Source organism: Ranitomeya imitator, chromosome 6 (assembly GCF_032444005.1).
Source record: "Ranitomeya imitator isolate aRanImi1 chromosome 6, aRanImi1.pri, whole genome shotgun sequence".
NCBI classification, from domain to species: Eukaryota; Metazoa; Chordata; class Amphibia; order Anura; family Dendrobatidae; genus Ranitomeya; species Ranitomeya imitator.
Genome location: NC_091287.1, coordinates 72,866,197 through 72,883,572, shown reverse-complemented (window position 1 = coordinate 72,883,572; position 17,376 = coordinate 72,866,197). Strand labels below are relative to the sequence as shown.

Sequence of the window (17,376 nt, the reverse complement as noted above, 5' to 3'; positions counted from 1 at the left end):
GTACGGAGGTGAGGAGCTCCGGTATATAGACGGTATATACAGTACGGAGGTGAGGAGCTCCGGTATATAGACGGTATATACAGTACGGAGGTGGGGAGCTCCGGTATATAGACGGTATATACAGTACGGAGGTGGGGAGCTCCGCTATATACACGGTATATACAGTACGGAGGTGAGGAGCTCCGGTATATAGACGGTATATACGGTACGGAGGTGAGGAGCTACGGTATATAGACGGTATATACGGTACGGAGGTGGGGAGCTACGGTATATAGATGGTATATACGGTACGGAGATGGGGAGCTCCGGTATATAGATGGTATATACGGTACGGAGGTGGGGAGCTGCGGTATATAGATGGTATATACAGTACGGAGGTGAGGAGCTCCGGTATATAGACGGTATATACGGTACGAAGGTGAGGAGCTCCGGTATATAGACGGTATATACAGTACGGAGGTGGGGAGCTACGGTATATAGACGGTATATACAGTACGGAGGTGGGGAGCTACGGTATATAGACGGTATATACGGTACGGAGGTGGGGAGCTCCGGTATATAGATGGTATATACGGTACGGAGGTGGGGAGCTCCGGTATATAGATGGTATATACAGTACGGAGGTGAGGAGCTCCGGTATATAGACGGTATATACAGTACGGAGGTGAGGAGCTCCGGTATATAGACGGTATCTACGGTACGGAGGTGAGGAGCTACGGTATATAGATGGTATATACGGTACGGAGGTGGGGAGCTCCGGTATATAGACGGTATATACAGTACGGAGGTGAGGAGCTCCGGTATATAGACGGTATATACGGTACGGAGGTGAGGAGCTACGGTATATACGGTACGGAGGTGAGGAGCTACGGTATATAGACGGTATATACAGTACGGAGGTGGGGAGCTCCGGTATATAGACGGTATATACAGTACGGAGGTGAGGAGCTCCGGTATATAGACGGTATATACGGTACGGAGGTGAGGAGCTACGGTATATAGACGGTATATACGGTACGGAGGTGGGGAGCTACGGTATATAGACGGTATATACGGTACGGAGGTGAGGAGCTCCGGTATATAGACGGTATATACGGTACGGAGGTGGGGATCTCCGCTATATACACGGTATATACGGTACGGAGGTGAGGAGCTCCGGTATATAGACGGTATATACGGTACGGAGGTGGGAAGCTCCGGTATATAGACGGTATATACAGTACGGAGGTGAGGAGCTCCGGTATATAGATGGTATATACAGTACGGAGGTGAGGAGCTCCGGTATATAGACGGTATATACAGTACGGAGGTGGGGAGCTCCGGTATATACAGTACAGGGAGGAAGGCGAGCTCCTGTATATACAGTACAGGGAGGAAGGCGAGCTCCTGTATATACAGTACAGGGAGGAAGGCGAGCTCCTGTATATACAGTACGGGGGGAGGCGAGCTCCTGTATATACAGTACAGGGAGGAAGGCGATCTCCTGTATATACAGTACGGGGGGAGGCGAGCTCCTGTATATACAGTACGGGGGGAGGCGAGCTCCTGTATATACAGTATTGGGGGAGGCGAGCTCCTGTATATACAGTACGGGGGGAGGTGAGCTCCTGTATATACAGTACGGGAGGAAGGCGAGCTCCTGTATATACAGTACGGGGGGAGGCGAGCTCCTGTATATACAGTACGGAGGGAGGCGAGCTCCTGTATATGCAGTATTGGGGGAGGCGAGCTCCTGTATATACAGTATGGGTGGAGGCGAGCTCCTTTCTATACAGTACAGGGAGGAAGGCGAGCTCCTGTATATACAGTACAGGGAGGAAGGCGAGCTCCTGTATATGCAGTATTGGGGGAGGCGAGCTCCTGTATATACAGTACAGGGAGGAAGGCGAGCTCCTGTATATACAGTACAGGGAGGAAGGCGAGCTCCTGTATATACAGTACAGGGAGGAAGGCGAGCTCCTGTATATGCAGTATTGGGGGAGGCGAGCTCCTGTATATACAGTACAGGGAGGAAGGCGAGCTCCTGTATATACAGTACAGGGAGGAAGGCGAGCTCCTGTATATGCAGTATTGGGGGAGGCGAGCTCCTGTATATACAGTACAGGGAGGAAGGCGAGCTCCTGTATATACAGTACAGGGAGGAAGGCGAGCTCCTGTATATACAGTGCAGGGAGGAAGGCGAGCTCCTGTATATACAGTACAGAGAGGAAGGCGAGCTCCTGTATATACAGTGCAGGGGCCGAGCGCTTATATATACAGTATTGGGGGAGGCGAGCTCCTGTACATACAGTACGGGGGGGAGGCGAGCTCCTGTATATACAGTACGGGGGGAGGCGAGCTCCTGTACATACAGTACGGGGGGAGGCGAGCTCCTGTACATACAGTACGGGGGGGAGGCGAGTGCCTGTATATACAGTACGAGGAAGGCGAGCTCCTGTATATACAGTACGGGGGAAGGTGAGCTCCTGTATATACAGTACAGGGAGAAAGGCGAGCTCCTGTATATACAGTACAGGGAGGAAGGCGAGCTCCTGTATATACAGTGCAGGGGCTGAGCGCTTATATATACAGTACGGGGGGGGGAGGCGAGCTCCTGTATATACAGTACGAGGGAGGGGAGGTGCATCTCTGATCAGCGCCTCTGTTTGTTTTTGCCTTTCTGCATTCCAGCAGCCTTGACTTTTTTCATTTTTCACTGATGTGGCTGTATCAGGCTTTGGACAATAAAAAGTGTTATTGATCGATTACAAATTTATTATGGCGCAAATTGATAGAAATCTTTTAAAATTTACAAAAGTGTACAGCGCCTGATTTGGTGAATGACACCGCCACATGGAGCTAAATGATAAATTGACGTTCACGGTGGAATCTTAAATCCGCAGCGCGTCAGTTCTTTCTGCAGATCAGTTGCAAATGTTCCCACTGACAATTGTACAGGGATAAATCTGCAGCCGAATCTGCAAGTCTAGAGAAGAAAACCCATGATGTGTGTGTGACTGTGAATGCTGTGTATGTGTACATGGCGCCATTTAGAAGCTTGCGCAGCCATCTAGTTTTCCCACAGCTGCTTCGCCGTCGTTCTTGTGGCGGCTGCTTCATTCTATACTCTTATTATAGAAGAATGAACATGTCGCTTTGTTTGACTTCTTTAGTGTTTACTACCTTTGAAGCTGTTAGAAGAAGTGACATAAGACAGGACACCGCAATATCATTTTGACATTGCTGTGCATTATGTTCGTTTTATAGGGCGATTTATCAGGTGTATTCCCTTTATGGGGTTTTAGGAAACCTCAGTTTTAAGAACAGCATTGATGCATTATTTCCTATTTTATTCTTTTAGGATGGCGGAAAAAAAATTCCTGGTTTCCCAGCTGACAAATTTCTTAAGGGAGGATCGTGTTCAACTCTGGAAATCCCCGTATACCACAGAGAAGCAAGAAGCTGGACCTGAGCTTAAAGTGGGTGCTGGGTGTTGTAGATACTGGTGTAACTGTGCCAGTTATCCGCATTTTGCGTATAAGAAATCAGTCATAACACAAACCCATTAATGTCTGCGTCCTATGAGAGCGTTGCTCCGAGCATTGTAACCTGGTGATACCATGCACAGTCCGCTTCAGCTGCAGCCTTGACTTAATGCAGGCGGGCACCAGACCAGTCTCCATTCAAAAAATATTACTTGGCTTATTTGCAAGTTAAGTAGTTCATTTGATTTTATTGCATTTTTTTTTATTACTTTACGGTATTAAGTTTGTTATTTTAGACATATATTTCAATACTGAGCTGTCAGTGGAATTATTTTGACTAATGGAAATAATCAAAAGACTAGCTGCGGAGCCCGGCGTTGTCCGGGCATAGTAACATACTGTGGTTAGTTATAACAAATTATAATGATTATATTGCACATAAAAACATTTCACATCATATATTCACACTACAGATTTGCAACACAAATTAACTAAATGATTACCCAAATATTGATAGTATTTTCAACTCATTCAAGAGCCTTTTAGTAAACAACATTTTTGTTTTTTCCTTCTGGTGCAAAGATGAATAGATATCCCACATCATCCTGTCAGCCAGAGCTACCGGACTACTACCCCTAATATCCCACATCAGCCAGAGCCACTGGACTACTACCCCTAATGTCCCAATCATCCCATCAGCCAGAGCCACCGGACTACTACCCCTAATATCCCACATCATCCATCAGCCAGAGCCACTGGACTACTACCCCTAATGTCCCAATCATCCCATCAGCCAGAGCCACCGGACTACTACCCCTAATATCCCACATCATCCATCAGCCAGAGCCACTGGACTACTACCCCTAATGTCCCAATCATCCCATCAGCCAGAGCTACCGGACTACTACCCCTAATATCCCACATCATCCATCAGCCAGAGCCACTGGACTACTACCCCTAATGTCCCAAACATCCCATCAGCCAGAGCCACCGGACTACTACCCCTAATATCCCAATCATCGCATCAGCCAGAGCCACCGGCTACTACCCCTAATATCCCACATCATCCATCAGCCAGAGCCACTGGACTACTACCCCTAATATCCCACATCATCCATCAGCCAGAGCCACTGGACTACTACCCCTAATGTCCCAATCATCCCATCAGCCAGAGCTACCGGACTACTACCCCTAATATCCCACATCATCCATCAGCCAGAGCCACTGGACTACTACCCCTAATGTCCCAATCATCCCATCAGCCAGAGCCACCGGACTACTACCCCTAATATCCCACATCATCCATCAGCCAGAGCCACTGGACTACTACCCCTAATGTCCCAATCATCCCATCAGCCAGAGCCACCGGACTACTACCCCTAATATCCCACATCATCCATCAGCCAGAGCCACTGGACTACTACCCCTAATGTCCCAATCATCCCATCAGCCAGAGCTACCGGACTACTACCCCTAATATCCCACATCATCCATCAGCCAGAGCCACTGGACTACTACCCCTAATGTCCCAATCATCCCATCAGCCAGAGCCACCGGACTACTACCCCTAATATCCCAATCATCGCATCAGCCAGAGCCACCGGCTACTACCCCTAATATCCCACATCATCCATCAGCCAGAGCCACTGGACTACTACCCCTAATATCCCACATCATCCATCAGCCAGAGCCACTGGACTACTACCCCTAATGTCCCAATCATCCCATCAGCCAGAGCTACCGGACTACTACCCCTAATATCCCACATCATCCATCAGCCAGAGCCACTGGACTACTACCCCTAATGTCCCAATCATCCCATCAGCCAGAGCCACCGGACTACTACCCCTAATATCCCACATCATCCATCAGCCAGAGCCACTGGACTACTACCCCTAATGTCCCAATCATCCCGTCAGAGCCAACATTGTCAGCTTGGCGCTGTACACTGCAACAACCTGTCAATCACTGAGAGGAGGCCGGGGAGCACTCTGTAAGAATACATCAGACGCACGGTTATATTCCTTGATTATTCCCATTGGCCTAAGAGCACTTTTATTTTTTTGGCTGCTGATTTCAGAACGTCCTGTCGATTAAATATGCTGCTCTTAAAGGGAACCTGTCACAAATGGCACCACCTTTAGCTTCTGCTATGCTGCATCCCACAAACATTTCTATCCGCTTCCAACACCCCCTATAAACCCGCCACAAATACCATTTTTAATATGCTCCAGGGCTGTCTGTAACTAATGCTGGCCCAGGCCGGTGGGCGTCCTCTCTGCTGTGTCTGTCCCTCCTCTCTGCTCCTAATCGTGTCCTACTGCTTTGATCTAATGGCATTTTGTATACAGAGGGCGTTGGGAGCTGAGACACGTTTGTGGGATGTGGCACAGGAGCAGATAAAGGTGGTGCCATTTGTTCATTGGCTCATAAACTGGTGACAGGATCCCTTTAAATATGGCGCGCAGTGATCATAATAAAATCCAGCCATCAATCATGTCTATTTTGTGTTAACATTTTATGTACCGTCATCTCTTCTTCCTGCAGGAGCTTTATTTGTACCAATAAGTTTTATACAGTAAGATTGTCTATGGCTGACCGATAATTTAGTAAATCTACGGCTGCTGGACTCTGTCATTGCTAGAAGTGGCTGGGGTAACGGCATGGCGTGTAAGCCAAACCCGCTGGATGAAATTGTTGCTGGGCTCCATGTCCGGTCATTGAGGCTGCGCTGTATAGGACGGTGCACCAAAGCATTTAAAGGGGTTGTCTGAGCATCTAATATTTATCACCTATCCTTACAGCTTGACGTTCTATGTTAATTTCAGGAACTATCTCGGAAATATTGTGAAAAACTGAACTATAGCGTGGAAGATATATCCAGTGCATTGGAAGAAATCCGCTGCTCCGCCATACAACGCGGCATTGGAAATGAAGCATTTAAAACAAAGGGGCTGGCATCATTACAGGTTTTCTTACCTCGCAAACTTAACAAAGTAAGAAATCATTTAATTACTGAGAGGGATCGACCGTATTTCAGGGTAATTTTTGGACTCAGTCAGAATTATATCTGGAGATGTGTTACTAATGTGTGGGGTTATAGAGAAATCCCTAAGTGCAGTGCTCCCTCAAGTCTCAGTATTATAATGCCCATGTGGTTACTGCAGACATACAGTGGGCTCCAGAAATGGTATTTTTATGAAACCCCCTACAGCCTGTGGTCTGTGGATTCCGAACTATAAGGGCGCAGTCAGACGGCGGTATAACTCCGGCGAGGATCACGACACAAATCCTGGACTGGCCGGCGGGTCTCCTGACACAACCGAGAGGGCTGTACAGAAATACAAGCTGTCAGGATCTGGTCAGGAGAGCCGATGGCCAGTCCGAGCATTGTGTCGCGTTGTGAAGTTACCTCCCTATGTTATTAGGCAGTAACCAGCCAAAATAGACACACGGGGTGTACGTTATTCTCTCTCTGGGGACCCCTTTATTATAGTACCAGTAGGTATTAGGAAGTAACCAATAAGATTTTAACAAGACATCTTATATAAGCCAATCATGGTGCATACAATATGAACTAATCAGAGTGCACATTCTATATTATATACATGTTTAATGATTATGGTAACTACGGTATATAATTTTTCTCCAGAAAACATGATTTCTCGTTAGTACTGAGAACCTTCCCTATTATGTATTTTATGTATTTTTGGATATGGTCAGTAGGTTTTGATTCCCCAACGACATTTCTGCTTGCATGATGCTGTAATAAATCGTTTCAGGTGAATTAGAGCAAAGGTTATGATATTTAATAGCAGTAGAGAGAGTAAAGACAGATCAAATGGTCAAAATATATGTAAGACGTCAAATAATGTAAGAAAATGGAGATTGTGCTGCATGAAGTATTATATTCACATGCAGATATTGGATTTCTCTTACATTTGCAGATTATCACCTATTCTCAAGGTAGATGATAACTTATGTATCTGCTGGGACTGCGACAATCAGGAGAACAGGACTTCATTCATTGTCTGTGGGACTGCCGGAGATGGCCGAGTACTGAGCTTGCATGCCAAACCTCACTCCATTTTCTGGGGATATGTTAGGGCGCTGTTCGTGGTTCCTTCACCTGAACCTTGAGCGGTCAGCAGGGTATCAACCATCCAGCAAATAGGTGGTAACTAGCCAAGGAATAACCCTTTAATGTGACTATCAAAAAATAGTAATTAGTTGCAAAGCTCCAAAAAAGTCAAACTAAAGTAAATTAAGTTTTCTATAAATAAGAAATGATCAAATAGATACTTTGGATAAGGGCTCGCTCACACCGCCACATTCATTGCCCGAGTTCAATACCATTTTTTTTATCAGATTGCACTCAGACCAGTATTATTCAATGGGGCAGTGCTGATGACTGATTTTTTACAGTGACAGAATCGATCGTCGGGAAAAATTTGCAACATGCCGCAATTTCACTCTAAAATCGTAATGACACTTGTCCATTCAAGTCTATGGATGCATGAAAAACATTGGACTGCACAAGGATGACCTCAATGCTGTCTGATTTCCACAAACTCACACAACACAAAAGATGGAGACATTTTTTCCTATGTCTCCTCATAGTGTGCTCCGATTTTGTTGATACTCTGATCGATTCTCTCGGATGACCACGGCCTAAAGCACATCCTCATAAATAAAAACTAGCGCCACCACAGGTGATAAAAAGTATTACACAAATCAGTTGGTTAGGACAGTATTATCCAGCAGAACTAATAGGGTATGTGCACACGTTGCGGATTGGCCGCTGCGGATTCGCAGCAGTTTTCCATGCTGTGTACAGTACCATGTAAACCTATGGAAAACAAAATCCGCAGGGCACATGCTGCGGAAAAAACCGCGCAGAAACGCTGCGTTGTTTATTCCACAGCATGTCAATTCTTTGTGTGGATTCTGCATCGGTTTACACCTGCTCCTCAATATGAATCTGCAGGTGGAATCCACAGAAAAACCGTGGTAAATCCGCGGTAATTCCGCAGTAAATCCGCAGTGCGGATTTACCAAAATCAGTGTGGAAAAATCCGCACTCCTTTCCGCAACGTGTGCACATACCCATATACCTCTTTCCCTGCTCGGTATTAGATGACATGGTGGCCAACAGCAGAGCTAAAGTGTGGGACCCATGTGTACGTTATGAAGACTTCTCACTGTCCTTCATAAATGGAATCTGCAGAAATCTCTCAGAAAGTAATTAGAATACGGTAATTAACAAATTGATTTAAGTTACAGGGTTATTCTCACCATGAGTGCTGCTGCTGCTGCACAGCCTTTCAGTTTCTTGTTGCTGGGTCCGGCAGTCGTCCTGTCAGTTCTGGTTCAGTAGCTTTGTCCTATGAGTAGCCACTTTTTGGCTTCCTCTCTTCCGTATTCTGTCAGGGTGGATGTCTGCTGTGATCAAATAGTAAAGGCTGCATTTGATGATCAGATGCTCATTAGCTGCAGCCTCCACGTGACACAGCAATGTCACTTCTAATATGGATGCTCACTCCCTGCAGTGGTGCCACTGCAGGAGGTCAGTATTTGTTTTTTTTGTTTAGGATCTACTTAAGCTGGGCTTCTCCAGTAGTGGTCAATCCCTTTTAATGTTCTGTCAGGGGCTGAATTCTACACCGTTATCATTATATTTCCATATAGAGATAATAGGATCTTTGAACAGGTGGGCTCAAATGAGCAGTGAATAGGAGAATTGCTGTTATTGGGACCTGGGGCTTAATGATTTTGCAGAATTGATAACAGCAACTCTGCATAAGGAATTAGGAGGGAGGCGAGCAGCTAATTGTTGTGTAGAAATCAATAGCCTGCAGAGCGGAGGCTGGTATCTGAGGAGTTAACTCCTCTCTCGGAACACCCTCCTGCAATGTTACTACTGTACACAGGGAGCCAGGCTCTAGTGGTTGGGCTCCTTGTCGACAAGCTCTACACTATGTAAGATTAAAGCTCTCATTATAGGAGAACAACTTCTGTTAGAAAAAGCAACTCAATTGCAAACTTGCTTATTTTCGTGCTGTCTAGCGAACCATACTAATTTCATAACGCAAGAATGCTCCTAAGCATATGTTCATCGAGTTTTCTTCCAATAATGTAGACTAGAGCAAAGTTCCCGAGCTAAACGCTTTCTCTTCTGTGTTTCGCTTCTCTTCCACTATTCTTTATCATTTGAGATATGATTATTGAGGTAGGAAAATCCCCTAAATTGCTCTGTGTTGTGTTTTTAAGGGATCCAGAAACTTCATGGAAACGTCCCTAAATATCACAGGGAAGGAGTTGAGATACCAGTAAGTGCAGCTTTTATCATAATTATATAGCACTTCAATAACCTTACACCTCAGACCCAAAATGTCCAGATATGCAGAGATATTCTGACTGCAACTCTGGAGGTTATGGAATTCAGGGATCTCCTGCCTGAAGCTGCCGAGGCTCCTCTCCGGCACGGCAGGCCTGGTCACACATGGACATTTATGTGGGTGCTTTTTATTCAAGCATAATTGACTTGTACAGCGGGGAATATAAGTATTTCATACACTGCTGATTTTGCACGTTTTCCCACCTACAAACAATGGAGAGGTCTGTAATTTTTGTCATAGGTACACTTCAACTGTGAGAAACGGAATCTAAAGCAAAAATCCATAAACTCCCATTGTATGACCTTTACATAATTAATTTGCATTTTATTGCATAAAATAAGTATTTGACACAATAGAAAAACAGAAGTTCATATTTGGTACAGAAACCTTTGTTTGTAATTACAGAGGTCAGATGTTTCCTGTAGGGCTTGTCTTGCAGTTTGCACACACTGCAGCGGGGATTTTGGCCCCTTCCTCCATACAGATCTTTGAGGTTTCGTGGCTGTCGCTGGGCAGCATTGAGCTGCGAGCAGCCACTATACAGTGAATGGATCTGTGCCGCTTTGTATACTGCTTACATCCAGTCAACACCAGAGGTGATACCAGCTTATGGGCGTGTTGGACCCCAACAATCCTATATCCTGGTCATATGGGTGGGTCATAAGTGTAAAAGTAGTGGCCAACCTATTTAAACCCTCTTAGCCACAGCCTACATGATATACCTCAGGTTGAGAAAGCTGGGGATTCTCTCCATACTTGCTGCAGTTCTGAACTTAGTGAGATGCGTCCTCCAGTGCTAACGTTCAGCTGTAATGTCGGGCACAGGCATTTATCGAGGATTTCACCCAACTCTCCTTATTTTGACTTTGCTTTAGAATTGCAGAAAAATTTGGACTAGAAGAAAGTCACCTAAAGATCATTGCTAACAGGAAGCAGCTTGAGACTGGTAAGTTTCAGCTTTTATTTTTTCTTTACTTGATTAATTTCTATAAATGTGTCTTCCCCACTCTATTATATAGGGTTATAGCACCTACAGTATGTAATCTGCTGGATGCACATTATGGGTGTCCTGAGATAACACTGCCTCAGAATGGATCCGGCTGGCAGCGCCCAGATGACTAATGCCACCAGCTTTGCCCATTGGCTCCATTCACATGGGACTGTGCTAATCTCTAGTTTTGGTTTTAGTAGAGACTTGGAGCTCATTAAAGGGGTTGTCCACTGCTCAGACAACCCCTGCTCAATTACTATATTCCACATGTAAAAGTAAAACTGGTTGTACTCGTCTCCAGTTCCGGCACCGGGTGTCCCAGGGCTCACGTGACTTAACGCTACTGCATGCCGGGGCCGGGAGCTGAGTACGCTCCTACCCTGTGGCACGCAGATATCTTCTATTATATTCGCATCTTAATGACATGGGAATCCAGATAGCAAGGAGCCAGATCAGATCAGTAGAACCAATGAGAACCAGTTTAATCTCATTTTTGCCTTTTAATAATCCACCAAACTGTTTTTGAGAAAATTTATTTTTTACTGTAATATGCAAATGATGCTCATAGGACTGGATAGCTCTGCCCAAATCATACACCATTCCTCCTAGTTTTACTGGTGAAAAATCTTTTATTACAAGGTTACCCACAAAAAAAGAAGCTGTGCTCTCTTTACTACAGATTTCAGAGGTGACGGACTTCCTTTCCACTTCTGGTGCAGTGACCCTAATTACGCACTGCTGCTATCTCTTGTTTGGCCACAAGATGGCATCAGACATTCACCATTTGTTTTTACATTTTGTTAAAACAGTATTATCATCCAGTTTAATTTTTTTATTATTATTATTTTAGCTTCTTGTCCATAAAATAACAAATAAAACTGTTACTCACTGCCGCTCTAACTCTGTGAACCTGCTGCTGCCTCTGTCCTTTGTTGATATGGTTACAGAAGTGATGTCGCATCAACGCTGCTGACAATCTCTGGATACAGCAGTGATGCTGATCTAGACCCCTTTTCAGTATCACTCTGGCAATTTTTTTTATTGCCTACAAACTCATCTCTAAAGTTTTTAAGAAAGACATATTTGATTCTTCACATTTCCAGCACAGTCCCCATCTAATTCTAGCCTGCACAAACTCCTCATCCTACTGTCACCCCAATGCTGAGCTGCTCCTCTTAGTGCCTGATAATGCCCACTACTGTACCCTTACACTGTAAAATGCCATCTAGATGGTAACACTGCTTCCTAGAAATTATTAGTGCCAAGTATCCTAGAAAGAATTAGTGCTCACATTTTACCCCTTAGGAATAGCAGTATGGTGTCTCCACAGCCCCTCATATAAAGTATGATGTCTACCATAGCTCCCTTTACATAACATGATGCACACACTCCATTATATATACATCATAATGTCACCACAGCCCATTCCACTCCTCTTTATATACATTATGATGCCACCACAGCCCCCCCCATACACAGTATGATGGCACCCACAAAGCCTTATACATAGATCGATTGCCACATAGCCCCCTATTCACAGTATGATGCTTACTATATACAGTATTTTGTCTCCCACAGTCTCTCACACATAGTATGATGGACTCCATAGATCCCTATATTCATTATGGTGCCCCCACACCACGTTGTATTTAATATGATATATCCCCCTCCGTCACATACAATATTCGGACTAACGAGTTCACATACAATGTGCCTGTCAGGCGCCTGCTGGAAAAATACCTATAATATCTAATGTTTGCAATTTCAGTGCTCTAAAAATGATCAGTGACCTTCATAGGGATGTAATAAAAGAGACTACACATAATCAGTTGCAAAAAAAACATTTACTTAACATAAAACTAATAACTATGAAATACAAACTTTTCAAAACTCCCGCCAAATAGTCCCCAGTTCGACTCTCTCAAAAAAATGTACAAAGAAAATTTTTGAACACAAACTTAATTTTAAGGTATCTTAAGTACTATTAAAAACATATTCAATCAGAAGTAGATGCTGAGGTTTCCCCAGAAAAGTCACACTTGCAGAGCAAATAGCAAGAATTACACACCATTTTTGCATGTGTCAGGCAAATTGCTTTATGACATTTGAGACATTCATAATTTGAAAGCCTTCTGGTTCCGCTTTCCGTTTGGCAGGTGGTGCATCTCCTTCTTTTGTGAGGTGGTGCAGATGGTGACTTTTCACCATCATCTTCTGGGCAGAACCTTTTGAGCTGAACTTGAAGGCGAGAGGGGATACCGATTGTTTTCACGCTTCTCCTGCGTAGCTCTCCAAGTACTAGTTCATGGGCCAATTTTTTCAGATACAATCGTCTACGGAGTGGTTCAAGCTTGTTTTCAAGATAAATTACTTGTGAATTTATACCACCCAAATTCAACATAGCAAAAAATATGACCATTGGCCAGCGTTTGATGTTTCTGCTGACGTTGAAAGTGGAGCACATCTGATCTGCTGTATCCACACCCCCTTTGGTGGCATTGTAAAATGTAATTATCTCCGGTTTTTTTTCTGCCCCAGTCCCAGGATCGATGGCAGCATCATCATGAAGTGTTGATAGAAGAAGTACGATTTTTTTGGCATGTGGTACATAGGAAACTAAAGCCTTTCCATTATGGAATGCAAACATACTGCTGTACTGTTGTCTCTCTTTCACACTTACAAACTGTGGCGGCAATTCCCTTTTGTTTTTTCTTACAGTTCCCACATATGACAGCTTCTGAATTATTTTCAGATAATCAATCAAATCACAACTTGTAAACCAATTGTCAGCTGTAATATTGCGACCCGATCCAAATAAGGGTTCAGCCAGTCTTTTTACAACATCAATGGGTTTGTTGCTCACACAGTAAGGACCTTCTGGTTGTTTTCCTGCATAAACTTCCAGGTTGTAAGTGTAGGTCTTACTGGCATCAACAAGGGCATAAATTTTTATTCCATATTTGTTTGGCTTTGATGGAATATATTGACGAAAGGCACATCTACCACGAAAACCAATAGTCAATAGTGAGATTCTCTCCAGGGTAATAACTTTGTTTACAGTTTACAACAAATCTTTGAAATATATCACGAATTGGAGCAAGTCGGTCATGTGTTTTGCGTTCGGTTCGGGTAGTTCTGTCGTCAAACCGAAGGCAACGAATTAGAAACTTGAATCTGTTTATGGACATAACAAGGCTAAATTTTTCAACTCCATCCCCATCTTTACCCCAAAGTTCCTCCAAACTTTGTCTATTTGCCCTATAAGCTCCTGCAAGGTACAGTAATCCAAAAAAAGCACGCAGTTCTATTTCATCTGTGGGCTTGATGGTTCTGTTGCAGATGTACTTGTCCTTTATAATGTCTATATATTGGTTGGTATATGTGACAATAGAGTCCAGAATGTCATCTGTAAATATACTGTTCCAGCATTCAACTGCAGTTTTTGCATTACGTGCAGTTCCTTTTACTGCAGGAAGGTGAGTAATAATGTTTAAAGGTTCCCTACGTTTTTTCTGGAATGGCTTCTTGTTCCATTTAGTATTTTTATCTTTTCCAATATAATATGATCCAACTTCTTCATCCTCACCACTGTCACCATCTTGCTCTGTTTCAGAATCCAGGACACATTCTTCCACCTCATCATGAGAATCAATCTCACTTTCCTCTCCTAAATCCTCATTCAGTGGGAGGTCTCTATCATCTAACAGCATGTTTGTTACTTCCTCAACATCAAGTTGTTTGGATAAATTGTACATTTTCCTCTCCATTTCAGCAGATAATCTGAAGCAAGAGAATGGATATGTTAGGGAACTACTGTATATGCCTGAGCAGCACACTTTCTTTTATAAAATCTCCCTTATTTCTATGAAATATCCTCACATTTTGTGCTATACATTCATAAAACAAGCTAAATAAACTATTGTGATGAATAAAAACATAAAATACCAACCTTACTGAATGTGACGTTTTCACATACAATGAGCCTGAGAGATCTGTGCAGCTATATCCTCTCCCCTGAAGCTCTGAAATCCAACTGTGATATCAGTTTTCACAGACCTTCAAGAGACAGGAGACTACCTGGAGGGAGGGGGTTTCCTCACAATCTGGTGAGGAAGGAGAAATGAAAGTAAAAGAGAAGCGCCTGTCAGATCAGTTGTATGTGACGGAGGGTTATATATACATCATAATGTCACCACAGCCCATTCCACTCCTCTTTATATACATTATGATGCCACCACAGCCCCCCCCATACACAGTATGATGGCACCCACAAAGCCTTATACATAGATCGATTGCCACATAGCCCCCTATTCACAGTATGATGCTTACTATATACAGTATTTTGTTTCCCACAGTCTCTCACACATAGTATGATGGACTCCATAGATCCCTATATTCATTATGGTGCCCCCACACCACGTTGTATTTAATATGATATATCCAAAGCCACCCTTACACAATATGATGGCCACCACAGCTCCACATACATAGTATGGTGGCACCACATGCACAGTATAATGCTCTGACAGCCTCCTATATATACTGTACGATGTCTCCACAGCTCCCTATACACAGAATGATGGCCCACACTGCTCCCTGTATACTGCACGATAACCTCACAGCTTCCTATATACTGTATGATGCCCCAACAGGTTGTGTATATATATATATATATATATATATATATATATATATATATATATATATATATATATATATATATATATATATATATATATATATATATATATATATATATATATATTGTGAGGCAGTGACCGGTGTCATATGCGAGGGTCGCTATGTGTCCCCCAGGATGTGCTTAGAAGCATATTAGATCCGCTGGAGTGCCCTGTGCTCACAGCAGGTTGCCTGTGAGACACAGGGAAGAATAAAAGTAAGTGTGAACTGGGTCAAGTTATTTGTCCCAGAATTTATTCAGGAAAACCTGGTATGGGCTTTTATTTTGAAACGGACTGCAGGATAGTAGTGGGGCCGGTCCGTTTCCTCCAGCCCAGATCTTATAGTGGCCCATGGCCATAGAATCTGGAGGATAGAAAAAAAAACCCCAGCAAGAGAGTTTGGGTGTGTCAGTCTGGTCTGGGAGTCAGACCTTGCAGGTGGCTTGTGCAAAGCTCCTTCCGTGTGGAAAAACACGGGCCAGGCAGAGCCTGAAAAGCCAGACACCCCAGCGTACACGGGGGGGGGGGTGTAATACGCTCACGGCAGCGGACTATGGACTGTTGTTATTTCTTTTCCCGGCTGCATACTGAAGGACTTGTTTGCTTTCTTTTCTCATTTGTGAGTATGCTGTGTAATAAACAAGACTTTGTTTGAACTTTATATGGGTCACTGCCTATTCACTGCACAGCAAGGACATCGCTACATCACATTTGGTGGAGAATGCGGGCAGTGTGAATTAAGGCATACCCCAACGCCATTTGCATGTCTGTTATTAAGCCTGCTACATTGCAACTCAGGCCTACAGACAAAATGGAGGAGATCCTGAGGCAGCTAGTCCTCACACAGCAACAACAGCAACAAACGAATAACCTGTTGCTGCAGCAAATTACAGCCCTGCGAGAGGCACCTCCAGCACCGACCCCGGAACGTCGCGATGCCCGTGACAAGGTCCGCTCTGCTTTGAGGAAATTGAGTCCGGAAGATGACGTGGAAGCTTTCCTCATCGTCTATGAGCGCACAGCAGAACGGGAGAATCTGCCAGCAGCACAGTGGGCTGAAGTTGTGGCTCCGTTCTTGAGGGGTGATGCGCTAAAGGCCTACTTTGACCTCAGTCGGGAGGATGCCCAGGACTATTCCAAGTTAAAAGGTGAGATCCTTGCCCGACTGGGGGTTAATACTTATGTGAGAGCTCAACGGGTGTTTTCTTGGACTTTTGTGGAAGCCCAGCCTGCCCGGTCTCAGATTTTTGACTTATTGCAGCTTGTGAAACGGTGGCTCCAACCTGAGACTTTATCCACAAGTCAGATAGTGGAGAGGGTGGTGGTCGACCGACTGGTGAGGGCTCTGCCAGCGGCCATTCAGCGTTGGGTGGGTCAAGGGGACCCGGGTACCCTAGACCAGGTTGTAGGCCTGATAGAGCGATATAAGGCCACCCAGGACTTTATATGGGACACTGCTCCGCTTCGGCTGTCACGTAAGGCTCCGCCAGCTCAGGAGTCTGAGAAAAGTCCACGGCCCTCCAATGGGACAAGACCGGACCGAGTCCGTGCTGAGGGGTTGTCTCGGAAAGAGAGTGACCACAGACCTGTGTCCCCTAAACTGGTTCCAAGGTTACCTCGTGCCACAGTCGTTACGTGTTGGCGGTGCCAAGAACCTGGACATGTGGTTGCTAATTGTCCCCTAACAACAGAACCCATGGACTGCGGGTATACCCGCCGCGTGTCTATGTATGCCCAGCCAGTCTGCATTGCCACTACAGACCCTGCCGGTACCGAACCTCAGCTGTGCAGAGTGCTCGTTAATGGGTACCAGACGGATGCTCTCTTGGACTCGGGGAGCT

The 17,376-nt window shown here is 44.6% G+C and overlaps 1 protein-coding gene across 3 annotated transcripts in view; it reads left to right on the top strand.

The window, feature by feature from the left end:
• The window catches only part of NUB1 (negative regulator of ubiquitin like proteins 1), a 97,158-nt gene that overhangs the window by 7,712 nt on the left and 72,070 nt on the right, over positions 1-17,376 (top strand). For all 3 annotated transcript variants that reach the window (XM_069729766.1, XM_069729767.1, XM_069729765.1), the window contains exons 2-5: positions 3,341-3,458; positions 6,293-6,460; positions 9,735-9,793; positions 10,738-10,808. In XM_069729766.1, the coding sequence (XP_069585867.1) occupies positions 3,342-3,458; positions 6,293-6,460; positions 9,735-9,793; positions 10,738-10,808 (415 nt within the window). In that variant the 5' untranslated portion in view covers position 3,341. The remainder of the gene's footprint in view (positions 1-3,340; positions 3,459-6,292; positions 6,461-9,734; positions 9,794-10,737; positions 10,809-17,376) is intronic.